At 44.9% G+C, this 19627-nt stretch overlaps 2 protein-coding genes across 5 annotated transcripts in view; one reads left to right on the top strand and one right to left on the bottom strand.

Annotated features, from left to right (window-relative positions):
- The window catches only part of ESF1 (ESF1 nucleolar pre-rRNA processing protein homolog), an 88247-nt gene extending 69324 nt beyond the window's left edge, over nt 1-18923 (bottom strand). The window contains exons 1-5 of one of the 2 annotated variants that reach the window (XM_040351280.1): nt 18820-18923; nt 13650-14239; nt 11691-12055; nt 6914-7027; nt 445-545 (exon numbers count right to left, since the gene is read on the bottom strand). In XM_040351280.1, the coding sequence (XP_040207214.1) occupies nt 445-545; nt 6914-7027; nt 11691-12055; nt 13650-14184 (1115 nt within the window). In that variant the 5' untranslated portion in view covers nt 14185-14239; nt 18820-18923. Of the gene's footprint in view, nt 1-444; nt 546-6913; nt 7028-11690; nt 12056-13649; nt 14240-18819 lie in introns of those variants that run through there. The other variant, XM_040351281.1, reaches the window with a different exon arrangement.
- The window catches only part of NDUFAF5 (NADH:ubiquinone oxidoreductase complex assembly factor 5), a 49026-nt gene continuing 48309 nt past the window's right edge, over nt 18911-19627 (top strand). The window contains exon 1 of one of the 3 annotated variants that reach the window (XM_040351283.1): nt 18911-18948. The gene's annotated coding sequence lies outside the window, so the exon portion shown is untranslated. The other 2 variants (XM_040351284.1, XM_040351282.1) reach the window with 2 other exon arrangements.

The raw sequence follows: 19627 nt of genomic DNA, 5'->3' as shown, positions 1-19627 counted from the left end.
CCCCAGCGGCGACTGCGGTACTGCATCCTAAGATCCGACAGTGTAAGTCCCTTACACGTCGGATCTTCTGCCTATCTATGTGAAACTGATTCTGTGGATCAGTTCCATAGTTAGAAACAGGGATACGACGGCGTATCAGTAGATACGCCGGCGTATCCCTTTTGAGGATCAGGCCCATTGAACTTAATTTTTCTCAGCACGTCGTTGTGTTTTACGTCACCGCGTTGGACACAATCGTTTTTTTAACTGATGGTGTGTAGGCAAGACTGATGAAAGTCAGCTTCATCGGATATCTGATGAAAAAATTCATCAGACCGTTTTCATCGGATGAACCGATCGTGTGTACAGGGCATAAGTGTATTGTCTACTTTCCCTGGCCACTTTCTTTGTAGCATTTTGCTTTCCTTAGCTCTACAGGTGCCCTTTAAGAAGTAGATCACATACCCCTGATTTTCTGCAACGTCCTCTGAAACATTCTTCAATTCCGAGGGTCCGTGAAGTTCTTCTTCCTTCAGTTTTTTCTTTCCAAACTCTGAAGGATAAATCTGAGGGATTCAACAAACTGGTTACTGAAAATTGAAGTTCACTTTTTCATGTTATGCATGCGCATGTACAACATCAGTGCTATTTGTATGGCCAAAACCTTTTTTTCCCCAGTTCGGGGTAAAGCAAGTAACTATTACAAGCCTTGTTTTTTTTATTGCCGTCTGTATTCCCAATTAGAAGACATGACACCCTCTCTTTAGTGTGGTGATCCAAAATGTAACAGCTGGCAATGGAACAAAAGAATGAGGGGAAATCTTTCAATTAGGATACTTCTTCTGCATAGTACAGCTCACAGCAACCAAAGCAGCACACATAAAAAATCCTGACTAACAAAAAATTTCTATGTAGCGAAAATATATTATACCTGTACATTTTAGAATGTTCGCAAAGTAAAAAAAAAAAAAAAAAAAAAACCCTGGGAGACTACAACCCTCCAAATCAGGCAGAAATATTAAAAAAGAAAAAAAAAAAAAAGAAAAAAATAATATCACACACTGTGCCTGGCCAGGGTTGAATTATCAGTGAGGCAAATATGTAGGTGCCAAGGTAATCTTGCATTGTGAAACACTAGCAGCAAGACCACATGAATCGAAATGTTCCCAGCCCTGCCCATTTGAAGGACCTTACCATCCCTCATATAGAAACAATGAAAATACCTTAAAAACGGACCTACTGGTTAGATATTTTATTCCTAAACGTCCTATTGAAGGCAAAGGTCTCACTACAATGAATGTTTACTTTTCCCTGAATCTCTCCACTAGGGATTGTATGAATGAAATGACACTGCTTGCTTTGGAATTGACTCGGATTGAACGTTTGAGATAGTAGGCAAACCCAACGCCTGTCTCGTAGAATCTAATGGGATTGTGGAGATGGAAAAACCCCACAGCATCCTTTTCTCTGATTATTTTTATCACCTGGAAGATCACCTCTCCACCAACCCTAGCGGAGTGGAAACCGATATAGATCTCCCTCTTTATCAACTTATATACACTATTAGGGGGTCTCCAAAAAGCTTTGAAAAAAACAAATAAATAAATAAATAAATGTGAGGACCCCGGACAAATTCTCCTCTTACTATTTAAAGGGGTTGTAAAGTTAAATGTTTTTTCACCTTAATGCACCCTATGCATTAAGGTGAAAAAACATCCAACGGTACCAGCCCCCCCCGAACCCCCGTTTTACTTGCCTCACCCCTCGAAAGTGCCGTGCGCGTCCACGTGATCCTCTTCGGTTCCCAGCCTGGTCGTTGATTGGCTAGGCTGGACGGATTGATAGCAGCGCAGCCATCGGCTGGTGCTGCTGTCAATCACAGCGGATGATGCAGCGCGCCGGGGGGCGGGGCCGAGTGATACAGTCGGCGGCTTTGCCCGCCGCTGTATCACGGGAGCGCGCTCGTAAAAGCTTTCCACCATGCAAGCTTGCTCGCATGAAGGTGGAAAGCTTTTGCGAGGAGAAGCCGCTGAGGGACCCCAGAAGACAGTATTCGGGGACACTCTGTGCAAAACGAACTGCACAGTGGAGGTAAGTATAACAGGTTTGTTATTTTAAAAAAAAAAAAAAAATAATATTTTTTTAAATACTTTTTATTTCCTAAATCTGCATTTACAAAACATTAACAATATCACATTTCATCATTATCAATTCATTTGTTTCTTTCATATTTATAAATGCACACCATAAAAGAAAGAGAATAAGCCACCATACGTTTAATTTCACCCTGAAAAACAACACCACATTTTTTTTTTTTTATGAGAATGGAGACTGGAGGGAACAAAAGGAAAGAAAATAAGAAAAAACTTCCTCCTCCCCCTTCCCTCCATTCCCCCCTCAAGGAACAAGAGTTAAGAGTTACCCTTTCTGCAGCCTCCACTACCTCCGATTTTCCTAGGTTCCGTAAATCAAGGAAACCCATCTATGCCCCTCTAATGCCTCGTACACACTATCAGAATTTCCGATGGAAAAAGTCAGACGGACTTTTTCCATTGGAAATTCAGACCGTGTGTATGCCCATCAAAGTTTTTCGGATATTCCGATGAATTCCATCGGAGTTTAAATTAGAGAACATGTTCTCTTTTCCTCCGTCGGAATTCCGATGTGAATTTGGTCGGACAAATGTCCGATCGTGTGTACAGGGCTTTATACATTATTCATTACCGCTAAGAGTTAATAATGAGTTTAACCATCCATCCCAGATTCTATGATGTTTCCGAGGTGTTCCTCTATGCTCGTACATCAATTTCTCATATGGGAGTATTTGATTTATCGCTTTAAGCCATTGATCCTTTGAGGGGGTATTTGTTGCATCCCCCCCAAGGACGATTTGCTTGCGTGCCATAAATAACGTTTCTTGTAGACAGGTCTTGGCATATCCAGTCACCCTCTGGCTCTCCATCAGTCCCAGCAGGCAGACCACTGGAGTAAATGGGATACATTCTGACTTTATATTGTGTAACTGGGCTTTTTATGTGATGGATGTGCACTTTGAGCTACTCAAACCTAGTAAACTCAATAACAAAAAAAAACACATGACAGGCTTATGTGACAGATGATGTGGTCTGGTCCAAAACTCCAGCATAGCAAAACCGAAGACTTCTCTGCCTAGCATTAGTGCTCATTAGTTTTATGGACAACAGCTTTACAGGTTAAATCTAAGCTAAACAAATGTTGTTTAACCACTTCCCTACCGCGTCATTGTGAAATGACGGCGGCAGGAACCCCTCCTCGATCCAGGAGGACGTCATGTGACGTCCTGGGCTTTGCGGGTGGATATCTGAATGATGCCTGCAGCTAGAGACATCATTCAGATATCCTTCTCTTGTGCCGGCGATTCTGCACAACGTAAGAATGATCATAGCGGCGATTCCGCCGCTAGATCGTTCTTACAGGTGGCGGGAGGGGACATCCCCCCCCCCTCCCGCCGCCATCCGGTGCTTCTCCGGGCTCTCCCGTGCCATCGGGGGCCCGGAGAACGAATCGTCCGGCGCTGGCAGGAAGCATAGAGATGACTGGTGACCAGATGGTCACCAGTCATCTCTATGACCGTCGGAGGACCCGGGCGCGATGTGATGACGTCACGCCCGGGTCCCCGTACGTAAACAAAGCCGCAATTGCGGCTGCTAAGCAACAGCAAGCATGAGATCGGTAAAAAAAAATTTCAGCGATTTCATGCTTTCCAGCCTGGAGGAGAGATGTGGGGTCTTATTGACCCTGCATCTCTCCATAAAGAGTACCTGTCACACACATTCCTATTAGAAGGGATGTTTACATTCCTTGTAATAGGAATAAAATTGATAATAAAAAAAATAAAATAAAAAAAAAAAAGTGTAAAAAAAGAAATAAATATGTAAAAAAAAAAAGAAATAAAAAATATTTTTTTTAACGCCCCTGTCCCCAGTAGCTCACGCGCAGAAGCGAACGCACACGCAAGTCCCGCCGACATATGTAAACGCTGTTTAAACCACATATGTGAGGTATTGCCACGTGCGTTAGAGTGCCAGCAACAATTCTAGCACTAGATCTCCTCTGTAAATCTAAACTGGTAACCTGTAAAAAATTTCAAAGCGTTGCCTATGGAGATTTTTAAGTACCGAAGTTTGGCGCAATTCCATGAGTGTGCGCAATTTTAAAGCGTGACATGTTAGGTATCTATTTACTCGGTGTAACCTAATCTTTCATATTTTACAAAAAAATTGGGCTAACTTTACTGTTTTGTTATTTTTTTAATTCATGAAACAATTTTTTTCCAAAAAAAAGGCGTTTGAAAAATTATTGCGCAAATAGCGTGCAAGATAAAACGTTTCAATGACCGTCGTTTTATTCCCTAGGGTGTCTGCTAAAAAAACATATATAATGTTTGGGGGTTCTGCGTAATTTTCTAGCAAAAAAATTATGATTTGTACATGTAGGAGAGAAGTGCCAGAATAGGCCTGGTATGGATGTGTGTATAACTGCCCTGTATGGAAGAGGTTAAGTGCAAGGGGTCATATGTATTGGTATTTGAATATTGGTTTCCTTTGTGCATTTGTTTTAGATCACTGCAGCATTCCAGTTTTGTCAGCTTTAACAAACAATTCCATGCAGCAAGTGAAACCAATTAGTGCATTATTTATATATTGAACCATTATCCAGCATAAACAGTGTTAAAATCAAAAAGTTTGCTCAATTTACCCAGGCATTGTTGTGGTTCCCAGTTTGCCCAAGTTCTGTCAGTAATCTGGTGATCTGAAAACCCCTGCCCATTATGGTGGAGAGTTATTCTGACACACCCACATCTAAAGCATGGACTCTGTCATCCATCTTCAAATCCTATAAAATGTCATGCAGTTGAATCTTGAATTTGACACTAAGCCCTGGTTCACACTGGTGCGTTTTGACATGCGATTTGGCATGTCAAAACGGCGGTATTTGCCGCAAATTGCCGGCAATGGCACCGTCCTAATCGGTGCGACGCCGCATCTGCGGCGCTGCACCGGTTTCAAAAAGTAGTTTCTGTACTACTTTTTGCGATTTCGGCCCGCAATTTACATTGACATCTGTGCAGAAACCTGCACAGATGTCTCTATAATTGTGGCTGAAATCGGGACTGCCAGCGGGAGTAAAATCGTGCGAGTTCATCTGAACTCGCACCGCTTCACTCCCGCAGCCCAGTGTGAACCTGGGCTAAATGGAATAATTAACCAAGACAGATATATAAGCATCCATTTCGGACTTCCACATATGAAAATTACATATAAAACGGTGCCCTTTGTACTTCTTTTGAGGCTGGGTTCACACTGATACTACAGGACAGTAGTATGACTTTCATCCTACTTTGCTCTGCGACATCGGTCCTACATTGGTCCTACATTGGTCCTACATTGATCCTACATCCATCCGACTTTCATAAACAGGAACAGGATACTAATTTGATCCGACTTTGTGAGAGTCTGACTTGTTCTTTGACCAATCAAAACAATCCCAGTGCGAGAAATTCTTTTTACTGCTGCTGTAATCACATGTCGGATGTCAAAAGTCGGATGGTAAGGACAAGGGTCCTACTTTGATCCGACTTCAATGATATTCAATGGGCTGAAGTATGATCAAAGTCGGGCCAAAGTAGTACAGGGAGCATTTTCAAAGTCGGACCGATTTGTGTCGGACCAGTTAAGACAGCTCCCATAGGGAAACATTGATTTTCACACGTCATGTGACATGAGCTTCCAGTGTCGGAGCGTTTGTCGCACCAGTGTGAACCCAGGCTAATGTAGGTATTCCTAAATAGTTTGAAGCCTTTGCCAGTCTAGTAATCACAAAACCTAATTTGTTAAAGGGTACGTAAATCCCCAACAATGAACTTCTTTTATTTGCTCACTTTAGAAAAGTTGCTTTTAAACCTGACAGAAATCCAGTGAGCTGATGACTTTTGGCGCTGTCTGCCTGTGCTGCGCTCTTACATTTACATAGTAAGAGTTAAAAAAAAAAAGTCCATTGAGTTCAACCAATAATCGAAAACCTCAGTAAACAGATCCAAATACCCAAAGCCGTTCCAGGGGAAGTGTCAGGTAGATCCTGCCAGTAACAGGCGTTCTGGACTTGCTGGTGTGAGACCGCCAATGCGCATGCGCGGGAGTGCACCCACTAACACCAGGCGGGCTATTTAAACTGACTGACACACTGGGACTTTAATGTCTGCTCTACAGCGTTACGCATGTTCCCGATATCTGAAATCTGTTCCTGTACCTTACCCAGCTTGCCTCTGACCATCCTTGCCATATGCCTGCATCCGACCTCGTCCTGTCCGACTTCTCTTCTGCCTGCTCCTTTGGTCCCTCTACTGCCCGCCTGATAACTTACCCGGCTTGCCTGACCTTCCCGAGTTCTTGTCCAGTTCCAGTCTGCTGATCCAGCCTGTTCCAAGTTCCAGTCTACTGCACCTGTCTGCTGATCCAGCCCACTCCAGGTTCCAGTCTGCTGTTCTGGGTTCCAGTCTAATACCCAGTTGCAGCCTGCTGTCTCCCTGCACAGAGCCTCCAGACCTTCCTGTGCCTGTTGATCCTGCCAGGCACTCGTGCCACTCCTGACTCCTGTTCACTCTACCAGGGGCCTCGAGTCGGAGCCATAAGAAAGGCCCTTCCCTGCAGATCGGGCTCGCCCACTAGGTAAGTGACAGGAAGGAAAGAAAAGGAGAAGTGCTGAGGAGCATGTTCTGTAGTGCTAACACACCTCCTGTCTTAAGGTTGACGACACTGCTACTTAATAGAAACAGTACAGTGAGTGAACATTGTCACCCTAGAACACAAAGGGTGTTGCTGGCAGAATCAACAGCTGAAAACAAAAGGGTTTAGATGCACTGTAACCATAAACTATAAGATTCTTAATGCCTTACCTTTACAGAGAAAACAATTCCTCCTTTGGGCTTAAAGGAGTTAAAGAGTGCAAGTAGGTCTTTAGCCTTCAGCCTGTCCCAGTCCATATTGCACACAGCCAGCCTTCTGGTTACCTATTACATTGAATACAAATATGGATATTAATGATCAAGAGGGAATAAACAGTTAATACAAGATGTCAACTAACAGATCAAATGTAACACTGCCAGGCGCTCCTGAAAACACAAGAAACATTACTGTACACCATGACAATTAACCAGGGATATGGTGGATAATACTTCCTCTTCCCATGGGCTAGCATTTTAACTTCAGTGCTTTTCCAAAAGAGCAACAATCCATTCACATCTCCAAAGGAGCTTACCATCTGATGTCCCTGCCATCACTGTACATAGGAGCACATACTTGGAATAATTGGTGTGGAAGCCTATTAAAGTATTTGTATGTTTTTGGATTAGAAAAAAAAAGGAATTCATAGAAAAACTACACAAGTATAAAAAAAATTATTATATAATAATAATCATAATAATCAAGCTCCAAGCAAATAGGGTCCTTGGTGGGAACAGAACCTAGGACACAGTGCAACAAGCTAAGAGTGCCAAACGCTTAAAGCGGTAGTTCACCCTCACTGGCTTGATTTTACCATCGAGACAGGCATTGTAGCGCGAGCTACAGTATGCCTGTCCCAATTTTTTTAACCCCGGACTCACCTTGTAATCGGACATCGTAGATTTCGGCTCCCGCGGGGAATGGGCGTGCCTATGGAGAGGGAGGATGATTGACGGCCGGCCCTGGCACGTCACTCTCCCCGAAGACAGCCGGAGTAGGTCTCGGCTCTTCACGGCGCCTGCGCACAGGCTATGCGCAGGCGTCGTGAAGAGCCAAGCCTATTTCGGCTATTTCCGGAGAAGCGTGACGCGCCAGAGCCGGCCGTCAATCATCCTCCGTCTCCATAGGCACGCCCATTCCCCGGTATCTTCGATCTACGCGTACAAGGTGAGTACGGGGGTAAAAAATTCGGGACAGGCATACTGTAGCTCGCGCTACAATGCCTGATTTTATGGTAAAAGAAATTTTTTTTTTTTTTTTTTCGTTGATAGGGTGAACCCCCGCTTTAAAGCTGAACTCCAACTCTCTCTTCCATAGAACTGAATGGAATGGACAATCCCAGCATAGATCATACCTCTGTACCATATTTCTCTGTAGATCCCCTGATATTCTGGATTTAGTTGTGGCTCGGTACTTTGTGACACTCTGTATATCCTGCTGATAGACTCCCTGTTGATGGAGTCCCTTCCACAGCCACTTTCTGCAGCAGCTAGCACCTAAAACACACCACACTGTGTAGACTTTCAGATTCTGCAAATTATGCCATTTCTCTCACAGCTCTGATGGTGGGTGGGATTAAGTACATCCTAATTAGAATTCCGTCCCACCCAGTCACACCTACAAGAAGAGTTCAAAGCTCCCAAGTCCCACCTCACAGCATTATTCAAGATGGAAACTCCTTCATACACAGCCTGTTCTGAAAAACAGCTGTGCTACTGCTGGACAGGGTTGAATGGATCACAATTTTGGGCTAGTCAACATGGTTAAAAAAGTGAGTGCTGGTTTACTCCAGACCTTCCAAATTTTCGGTGTTTAACCACTTCCCGCCCGGCCTATGGCCGATTTACGTCCGGGAAGTGGTTACACAATCCTGACAGGACGTCCATGGACGTCCTGCAGGATTTCATGCCGCGCGCGCCCGTGGGGGCGCGCAGCGCGGCGATCGGTGATGCGGGGTGTCAATCTGACACCCTGCATCTCCGATCTCGGTAAAGAGTTTCCGGCGGAGACTCTTTACCACGTGATCAGCCGTGTCCAATCACGGCTGATCACGATGTAAACAGGAAGAGCCGTTGATGGCTCTTCCTCACTCGCGTCTGACAGACGCGAGTAAAGGAGAGCCGATCGGCGGCTCTCCTGACAGGGGGGTTCGCGCTGATTGTTTATCAGCGCAGCCCCCCCTCGGATCGCCACATGGACCACCAGGGTGGGCTAAAAAACAAAAACAAAAAAGCATGTAAGAAAAAAAAAAAAAAAAGCTTTTAAAAAAAAAAAAAAAAAAAGATGCCAATCAGTGCCCACAAATGGGCACTGACTGGCAACATGGGTAGATCTGTGCTGCCCCACAATGTCCATCAGTGCCACCCCAAGTGTCCATCAGTGCCACCCCACAGTGTCCATCAGTGCCACCCCACAGTGCCCATCCATGCCCAGTGCCCACCTATCAGTGCCCATCTGTGCCACCCATAAGTATCCATCAGTGCCGCCCATGAGGGCCCATCTGTGCCGCCTATGAGTGCCCAGTGCCGCCCATGAGTGCCCATCAGTGCCGCCCATGAGTGCCCATCAGTGCCGCCCATGAGTGCCCATCAGTGCCGCCCATGAGTGCCCATCAGTGCCGCCTATGTGTGCCCATCAGTGCCGCCTATGTGTGCCCATCAGTGCCGCATACCAGCGCCGCCAATTAGTGCCACCTCATCTGTGCCCGTCAGTACTACCTCATCGATGTCCATCAGTGGCATCTCATCGGTGCCCATTAGTGCCGCCATATCAGTGCCCGTAATTGAAAGAGAAAACGTACTTGTTTACAAAAATATTAACAGAAAAAAATAAAAACGTAATTTTTTTTCAAAATTTTCAGTCTTTTTTTAGTTGTTGCGCAAAAAAAAAAAAAAAAAAAAAAAAAAAAAAAAACCGCAGAGGTGATCAAATACCACCAAAAGAAAGCTCTATTTGTGGGGAAAAAAGGACGCCAATTTTGTTTGGGAGCCACGTCGCAGGACCGCGCAATTGTCATTCAAAGTGCGACAGTGCTGAAAGCTGAAAATTGGCTTGGGCGGGAAGGTGCGCAAGTGCCTGGTATGGAAGTGGTTAACCACCTGCTGACCAGCTGCTGTCATTATACTGCGGCAGGTCGGCACGATCACGTGAACCGTTGCAGCTGTATGTCGGTCCCTTTACGCGGAATAGCAGGTGCGCCACTGTCGGGGTGCAGATGCGCGTGGCTGAGATGATCGCCGGCCACGTGCGATCGCGGGCACAAGAGCCAGAACAGGGACGTGTGCGTAAACACACAAATCCCTGTTCTGTGAAAAGAGGAGAGAGAGATCACGAGTTCCTACTAGCTAGGAGCAACGATCTGTCATTTCCTCCAGTCGCTCCTACCCCCCTACAGTTAGAACACACACTAGGGAACACAGCTAGCCCTCTAGTGTTAACCCTTCCCTGCCAGTGACATTTATAGCACTGATCACTGTAGAATTATCAATGGTCCCAAAAAAATAATAACAATAAAAATGCCATGAATCTTTCCCCTATTTTGTAGACGCTATAAATTTTGCCCAAACCAATCAATGTACGCATATTGTGATTTTTATTACCAAAAATATATAGAAGAATACATATCGGCCTAAATTGAGGAAAAAAAATTGCGCTCCCCCTTTCTTTTTTTTTTTAATTGGGGATATTTATTATAGCAAACAGTACAAAATATCGTATTTTCAAAATTGTCTGTCTTTTTTGGTTTATAGCGCAAAAAAATAAAAACCGCAGAGATGATCAAAAGACCACCAAAAAAAAAGCTGTGAAAAAAAAAAAAAGGACGTCAATTTTGTTTAGGTACAACGTCGCACGACCGCACAATTGTCAGTTAAAGCGACGCAGTGCCGTATCGCAAAAAATGGCCTGGTCACTGAGCAGCCAAATCTTCCAGGGCTGAAGTGGTTAGGTGGACAATTTCTGTTATCAGAGATAATCTCATACATGATTATTTGGTTGACTGATGATATCCACTGGACCAGAGTAGGAGCAACTGACTGCATCCAACAGAATGCCAAAGAGACATATTTCTAGGGTACAGGGTTTTTAAAGTATAACTAAAGGCAAAACCCTTTTCTTTAGTTGTGGATGGAGTGGAGAGGGATTAGAACACCTGTTAGTTTTTTCGCTGCCTGTGAAAGTAGAAGAAAATATCCCATTTTGGGTTGTCCCCAGAAAAGTAATAAAGAGGAAATCTTCCAATGGGGACACTAGTTCTGGTGACCCCCAAGGGATTCCCTTAATTTTCAGGCTTTTCCTCACTTCTCTGTTTTGGCAATGGGACAGAAAGTGAAGTTAAAACTCCCCAATGGAGCAGAGATAGCAAAAAATAAACCAACAGCTTAGGCCGGCCATATACTAAGTAAATTTCTTTCCTGCAACCACAGGTTGCAGAAAAGAAATTAGCTTGCCCCCCCCCCCCCCCATCAACACACAGTGTTCCATGATTTGTTTAGTGTGCCTCTCAGGCTCGATCACTATGGGGAATAGTGTGAATAATGCCCCCATGACTAAGCTCTGAGGGGCGGAGTGAAATGAATTGGGGGAGTGGCCTGGTGGGAGCCCAGGCTGAGGTTGTCTCCCTCATACCACCATAGGACTCCGAGGATGTGCGGCACCAGGGATCTTTCCTCTCTTCCTTCCAATGAACACAGACAGTGCTGATGAGGGAATCCCTGCTGCCAGGCAATCGCCTTCTTCCAGCGGGGGAAGACAGTGATTATCACTAGCGGCTATAGCAGCCGACATCGATAATCGCAAGAGAACCCAGCAGACTGGTTGTACCCAAAGTGAGCGATCAACTTGGTACATTCAGCCTGCATATTAACGGTTCAAATCCCGGCCGGTTTAGCAGGAAAATACAGGATTAGACAAATAAGGTAATCTTTTAACAGCACGTCATGTGTCTTATACCTGGTCTCCCCGAGGTGCGTCTTTATCCATTTCTCTCCAGTCATGTTCAATTTCTGTATCCTTATTTGCTGTGTCAGCCATATCGACATCATCATCATCGTCATCCTCATCTTCAGAACTTGTTTCAATGTTCCCTTTCCCTCTGGCCAAATCTGGACCACTATCACTATCCTCTTCCTCGCCTGAGATAGCATCATCCTCTTTCTCCTCTTCAGAGTCGTCACCTTGTGAATCATCCTCCTCGTCATCATCTTCACTCTCCTCCTCATCTTCCTCATCTTTTAGGCCAACGTCACTTATTTCAGAATCCTCTTCACCAGAATGAATTTCAATTTTGTTGTCCTCATCACTCTCAACGTCAAGTCCTGCAAAACAAGGATTTTTTTTAAAACACGGGTAATAACAGACCAAGACACACAGACTCATATGATCATTAAACAGTATGTGAACCCAACATTTGACATTTCCCATATGTGCCTGCTGTACAATGTACTTGTATGAAATTGTATCCTGTTATTTTTGTATTGCTTCCTTTGTGTGTTCCTACCAGTCCCTCTGCGTTCCTATTAAAAACTGACCACATTAGGCAGGAGAACACACCATGGTCAGTTCCCTAGCTGTGCTGGGAACTCGGCCTGCCTACCTCCAACATTCAGACTAAAGCCTCGTACACATGATCAGATTTTCCGAGGGAAATTGTGTGTTGACAGCCTGTTGGCAGAAAATTCCACAGTTTGTATGCTCCATGGGACAATTGTCGGATTTTCCGCAAACAAATGTCAGATGGCAGGATTTTCTGATCGTGTGTACACAAGTCCGGACGACAAAAGTCCAAAGTACAAACACGCATGCTCGGAGGCAATGCCCAAACACTAACACTAACATTAGCAGAAGATGCCCAAAGGGTGGTGCTAAAGAGCTGAAAAAACACGTAGTACGCAACTACGTTTGTGTTTGTTGGTCGACAATTGTGTGCCGTTTGTATGCAAGACAAGTTCCTGGCCAATGCCCTTAGGACAAAAGTCCTATGCTTTGTCTGAGGAAAATCCAATCGGGTGTACAAGGCTTTATACTGACCACCCCCCCCCCCCCCCACCCACACATACAGCCTTTCACTGGCAGATCAGTGTGCTGCTGTTTCTCCCCCCTAGCTCAGTGTGCTGCTGTTTCTCCCCCCTAGCTCAGTGTGCTGCTGTTTCTCCCCCATAGCTCTTATGCAGCCGAGAACAGAGAGTATGAGATCACTTATAAAGAAACATTATAAATGTGTTTATCTCTCTCTATAGACCCAAGTTTTGCCTTTTTCTATTTTCAACTAAAAGTATATATAAACCCGAATCACTAAAATATCAAAATGTGTTATCATGTTGATGCCCAACTCAAAACTGAAGCACTGGGGTGCCAGACCAGTCTAGAGCGGGAAGGATTGGCGAATCATGCAAGCATATTTCTGCTTTCCTCAATGCTAGAATAAAATGAGCAGTTAACTCATGCAGTGTGGGCCCAATGCATATGAAGGGGGGGGGGGGGGATTCCCTGGGTTCAGCTTTATTGTAATCAGAGAATTCATTTTTAATATTTAAACCTGACATTTTCTGTTATAGGGTGACAACATCCCCTTCCACATGTTCTCCAAATGGAGACTACAAATGGTCACGTGGACACTGCACAGGCATGGCCCACTTTTGTCCCCATCAGAAAATCGTCCCTGAGAAATGCAATGCAGCAGTCACTGGAGTGCATTTAGACACTGTATGCAAAAAGACAGCAGGAGATCAACAGCGTTGATATACAAAGAATAACAAGAAGTGAAAACAGCATAGAAAATTGCAAAGAACTATCCCCCTAATCTATTCTAGACTGATGATCTTTCCCATTATATTAACAGTTTTAGTAAATCCAACCCCCCCCCCCCCGCAGTGAAACAAAGCTGCTGTCATTACAGATGTATAAATATACCTGATTCTTCAGATTCCTCCTGTTCCATCTCTTTAACAGATTTCTTGGCCGCTGCAATCTTCGTTGTGGTTTTCTTTTCGGTCTCAAGGCATTCAGGTTTTTTCTTGTTTTTTCCTTGGCATAACTTATTCTCTTTGACCATTTTACTGGCAGCACTGTTACCTGGCTCACTGCTTGCCTTAACCTTTTTCTTTTCTTTCTGGCCTTTTCCAGACGTCTTGCTGGGTTCTGCACTGGGTTTCTGTTTTAGCTTAGCCTTTTGTTTCCCTTTCTTGGTCTCGGCTTCTTCTTCAGAAAGTTCTTCATCACTCGAGAGATCATAGAAGCGCCTTAGGTCGTCTTTGGTATTGTGGTTTATAGGCCGTCCTCGTTTATCCACCGTATAGTTTACACTGAACCTTTTGTCGTGGAACATCGATTGAAAGCGCTTGTCGATTTTTATTTTCTTCTCCTTTTCGGGCATCTCCCAAAATCTGGGATCCTTGGTGACCCGGCTGAACCGCTGGTCCGTTGGGAGCTCTTTCTTTGATGACATTTTGACAAATATTAGAACAGACGACTAAGCTAATAAATGTCTTCTTCCCACAGACCTTCAAATGATAAAAACACAAAACAAAAATACAAATAGCATTAATAAATAAGACATTCTAGTACAGAAAAATACCTGCTTGCCAACCGCATCACTTAGGGCCCTTTCACACGGAGCGGATCAGTAATGATCCGCTCCGTGTGTCCGCAAAGCTCAGCGGGGATCATCCGTAAAATCCCCGCTGAGCTGGCAGCTGACAGGGCGGTCTCCGCACACTGTGCAGGGACCGCCCTGTCTTTCCTCCGCTCTCCCCTATGGGGGATCGGACGAACACGGACCGTGTGTCCGTGTTCATCCGATCCGGTCCGGCAGACGGAAGGAAAAATAGGGTTTTCTTCCGTCTGCAAATGCGGATCTTTGCGGAAACGGACAAATTACGGGTGTCAGCGGATGTTCATCCGCTGACACCCGTAATCACATAGGGACCCATGTATGTCCCGTTTTCATCCGCAAATGGGCGGATGAAAATGCGGACATACGGTCCGTAGTGTGAAAGGGCCCTAAGATGTACGGTGGCAGAGCGGCTCTTCTGTGACAGATCACGTACATAATACGTGATCTGGCACTTCTGGGTAGGGGGCACGTGCCACCAGTGAAACAGCACAAGTCGATCAGCTGGTGCCAGCCAATGGATGTCCACTGGCACCCGCTGATCAGTGAGGAGAGAGACAGGACAGGGCTCTGCCTATGTAAATGAGGCAGAGCTCTGTTGTAAGTGATGGATTTTGATTCCCTGCAAAGCATGGAATAAAATCCATCACATGCCTTAGTAAAACCACAACATAGTTGTTACACAGGTAACCCTTTGATCACCCAGATTAGTACAGTGAATGTGTATTATTATGTGTAATATAGTATTTATAGTTATAGTGTTATAGTATGATGTGTAATATTTTTTTTAGCACTGATCACTGATAGAATGCATTAAGATAAAAAACCTTCTGCCTTTACAACCACTTTAACATTTAGGAGAAATCAAGGGGTTAACTGTGTGCCTAATAATATATAATGTGTGCTGCTTTTGCTATACTATCTGGCTGCTATTTCTTCCTGCTTTTCGGGGAGAAGGAAAAGCAAGATGCTTCTAAACACACAGAACTATGTGTGCAATTGGACAATCAGCTAATTTCAGCCAAAATCATTGGCTAAAATCTCCTGCCAAACTATGTCTAGTCACAGCGTGAGTCAGCAGGGGGCGCACACACAGAACCCGTAAGAAAGGCCAGGACATAAAAGTACGGGATTGTGCCTCCAACTGCCTCCTCCGATGTATTTAGCTTTTGGACTACTTCCCCATGAAATGCCAACCTGGGTGGGCAGCACTTGGGGGAGGTCACTGAAATGGTGAAATGCCAATGCATTTAAGTATACCCTAAAGGAGATGTATGGTCACAGCATACACTTTCATTTTATAACATCAGCATTGTACTAACAATACAAACAATCGTTATATTTGACAATCCGATAATGAGAAAAAGATCATTTGTCCTCTGCTTGCCATTTTGGTCACAGTGTCTATAGGACAGGTCCTCTTTAAAGCCACTGTTCACTGTAGGCATTCGCAAGATGCAGCATACTGGAGCTTCAATAGGAGTTTAGTTGTAATAAAAGCACAACCCACCTTTCTGACCATGTTACACCCATATTTAGGGTGGTCAGGAATACCATAAGTAGGGCTGGGAAAAACATTGATTTTATTTTAAAATCGAGTTGGTAGGTCAAATCGATTCATATTTAAAAAAAAAAAAAAAAATTCCCCCAGGACCGGTGCCAAGAATCCTATTTCCGGGTGCAGACCCTCACAAACGACCCTCCTGTCTTGATAGCCTCTCCGGCGTGTGCAGGGGAGAAGTCAGCAAGCCGTGATCCCGGGAAAGGGCCGCGAGGCTGGTCGTCACAGACCAGGCCAAAGCCGCGGCCTCGCCTAAAAAATCCTGCCCGCAGCTCCTCAGGACCAGCTACCAGGTGCGGGCCCTCACAACTGACCCTCCTGCCTTGGTGGCCTCTCTGGGGTGTGCAGGGGGAAAAGCCAATCCTGGTAAAAGGCTGCAAGGCCGCATTCCGCGGACTAGGCCAAAGCCGCGGCCTCGCCTAAAAACTCCTGCCCCCAGCTCGATTCAAAACGTAAATCATAGAGTTTGTTGTAAAAAAATAAAAAAAGGAAAAAGTAAATCGCAGATTTTTTTAGGAAAAAATAAATAAAAATCGCCCAGCTCTAACCATGAGTTCAGTCTAATTAGGAGCCTGCCACCTCATAGGCCCCGTACACACGACCAGATCTGTCCGTTGGGATTTATCCGCGGATCAGTTCCAGCAGACAAATCCGGTCGTGTGTACGGCCTAGCGGACATTTTTCGGCGGACATTTGTCCAGCCGACCGGTTTTCAAGGGGATAAAAATTTCTGTACAGACTCACCAGATAAGTCCAAGCGATCACCATCCCTCGCATGCGTCGAAGTGATGCGACGCATGCGTGGAAGTATTTACCTTCCAGGGTCGCGATCGTGGCGGCCACGTCACTGTGTATGTTTTCCGCTGGGATTTTGATCTGATGGTGTGTACAGCCCATCAGATCAAAATCCGGAGCAGAAATGTCCGCTGGAAACGGTCCGGCAGACCGTTTTCAGCGGATATCCGCTCGTGTGTACAGGGCCATAGACTTTTTTTGTATTATTCACATCTGACAGGTTTACTGCGCTCCAGGAAGAAAACTTTTGGTGCTCCAATGCTGCTCACCGTGGTCTTAGTTCCTTCAAGAGCAGAGTCACTGGAACTGCCTTCTGCCCATTCACAGAAGCCTTTGTATTATGTGAACTCATTCACATAATACAAAGGCTTCTGTGGTTGGGCAGCATATAGGAGGGGCGGGCACAGCTGCTCTATGTGCTTTTCTCCTCTCACAGCCAAAGTATTTCCTCCAGGGGTGCATTTATTAAAGCTGAATTCTAGGAATTGATCTACTTTGTATAAACCATACTATGAGTTCAGTCTAACAAAAAGCCTGTTGCCTGTAGACCTATCTGTATTATTTCAAATCTGACAGGTTTACTGCGCTCCCGATAACGTCTAGAGCTCCAACGCTGCCCACTGTTGTCTCAGATCCTTCAAGAGCAGAGTTGCTGTAACTGCTATGCCCAGTTAACAAAAGCCTATTATGAAAACTCAAAAAAAAAAAAAAAAAAAAGTCATCTATTATGAAAACTTATTCACAAAATACAAAGGCTTCTGTAAATGGGCAGCAGAGGGGGAGGGGTGGGCATAGCTGCTCTATGTGCGTCTCTCCTCGAGTATATCCTCCAGGAGTGCAAAAACCTGTCACATATAAGTAACAAAGATATATCCTGGAGGTGACATGCACCCAATTGGACCCATCTCATGGTGCGTGTGCAAAGTTACTGAATTCCTAGACTCCAGCTTTAAAATGAAAAAAAAAAAAAGCCTATGTCTAAATATTTTTAAAAAAGGTTTCCTTCCTCCACCTCCTACTTATCCTGCCTAACCAATAAAACGAATAGACCAATGTAATAACCTAATAATAATCTGCTCAGCTCCAGTCACATCGTCTCGCAGCTCAGGGAATGCTTGATGACAGCCGGGAATTCTGGCAGCAGTAATGACACCCATAGGGCCACATAGCACAGTTGTTGTCAGTGCTCCCTCTTCTCCACTGCAGCAGCCACTCAGTGAGACAATGTTGCAAGATCATGTGACCAGATCAGACTGAAAATAGGTAGGCACCGTTTTTTTTTCTTACCTAAGAAGAAAGGGGGGGGGGCATTGTTAAGAACAGTTTTGGGGCTCATTCACACGGGGTGATTACATCCACGGAGAGCTGTGTCTAACTGGCACAGGAGCACAGTGTACAGCCCTACAAGGGGCACAGATGCAATTGTCTCGTGTGATCAAGGCTTTAGGGGTTTCTTCCAAAGAAAGGGTGGATTATGCCTTCAAAATCAAATGGCCTAATAGTGTCATTCAGACCCAGGAAAATGGACACCCAGCATCATCTAACCCTCTTGATGTGAAGTTAGGGGGAGAGGTCATTGTCCTGACCAGGCTTTGCAGTACCGCTGTCCCTACCTGGGCCCAGATTTTATGACCACCCAATAGGAGGACAGAAAACGAGGGCCCCACTTATCACATGACAGGGGAAAATACCTAAATTACACATATGATGATGAGACTCAGGAAGGAGAGGAGCTCAGTCACCCAGAGAAGGAGGAACTCTATAATGACCACCAATCAGGGTTGCCAGATCGTCCCTTTAATCCAAGGCACACATTCATTACACAGGTTCTGTGGCTGATTAAGGTGGTAATTACACTCACTACATGTGTCCTGGATTAAAGGGATGATGTGGCAACCCCACTACCAATAACACCTCAGGACAGGTCCTCTTGTTACACACACAGGCCCCACACACCTCCTCGATCAGGCACTGAGAGACATGAAGGAATACGAGCACACTCCTAATACATCCACACCCGGCTATAAAGGACTACAAGTCCCAGAATTCCCTGCACCAGCGTGTATGTATGTGTGTTCTAGCGCACTTTATATATAAGAAGTTCGGAATCTCACCTCTCACAGCACCGCTCCCTGCAATACCTAGTTATAGGCAACACCGACCATGTGTTTATCTCCCACAATGCTCCGCTCTGACCTCTCACCCCGGCTACGGCGGCCGCCTGTGACCACACCCCCTCCACTGTGAGTGTCTTTCTGACTGTGTCCTTGTCTGCGGGGAGAGATGTCCTCATTCATCATCATATCACTCTGAGATTCAACACCGGCCACCGACCGACCTGTGTGTACTTCTCTCTACATACTATATACATACATGACGTGTCACCGATCTCTGTACATACGTGTGTCACTGATCTCTATACATACATGTGTCACTGATCTCTATACATACATGTGTCACTGATCTCTGTACATACATGTGTCACTGGTCTCTATACATACATGTGTCACTGATCTCTGTACATACATGTGTCACTCACTGATCTCTATACATACATGTGTCACTGGTCTCTATACATACACGTGTCACTGATCTCTGTACATACGTGTGTCACTGATCTCTATACATACATGTGTCACTGATCTCTATACATACATGTGTCACTGATCTCTGTACATACATGTGTCACTGGTCTCTATACATACATGTGTCACTGATCTCTGTACATACATGTGTCACTCACTGATCTCTATACATACATGTGTCACTGGTCTCTATACATACACGTGTCACTGATCTCTATACATACATGTGTCACTCACTGATCTCTGTACATACATGTGCCACTGATCTCTATACATACATGTGTCACTGATCTCTATACATACATGTGTCACTGATCTCTATACATACATGTGCCAC

The sequence above is a fragment of the Rana temporaria genome, chromosome 4, assembly GCF_905171775.1.
Source record: "Rana temporaria chromosome 4, aRanTem1.1, whole genome shotgun sequence".
In the NCBI taxonomy this organism is placed as follows: domain Eukaryota; kingdom Metazoa; phylum Chordata; class Amphibia; order Anura; family Ranidae; genus Rana; species Rana temporaria.
Note: the sequence above shows the minus strand (reverse complement) of the source record. Positions and strands in the feature narration are given on the sequence as shown.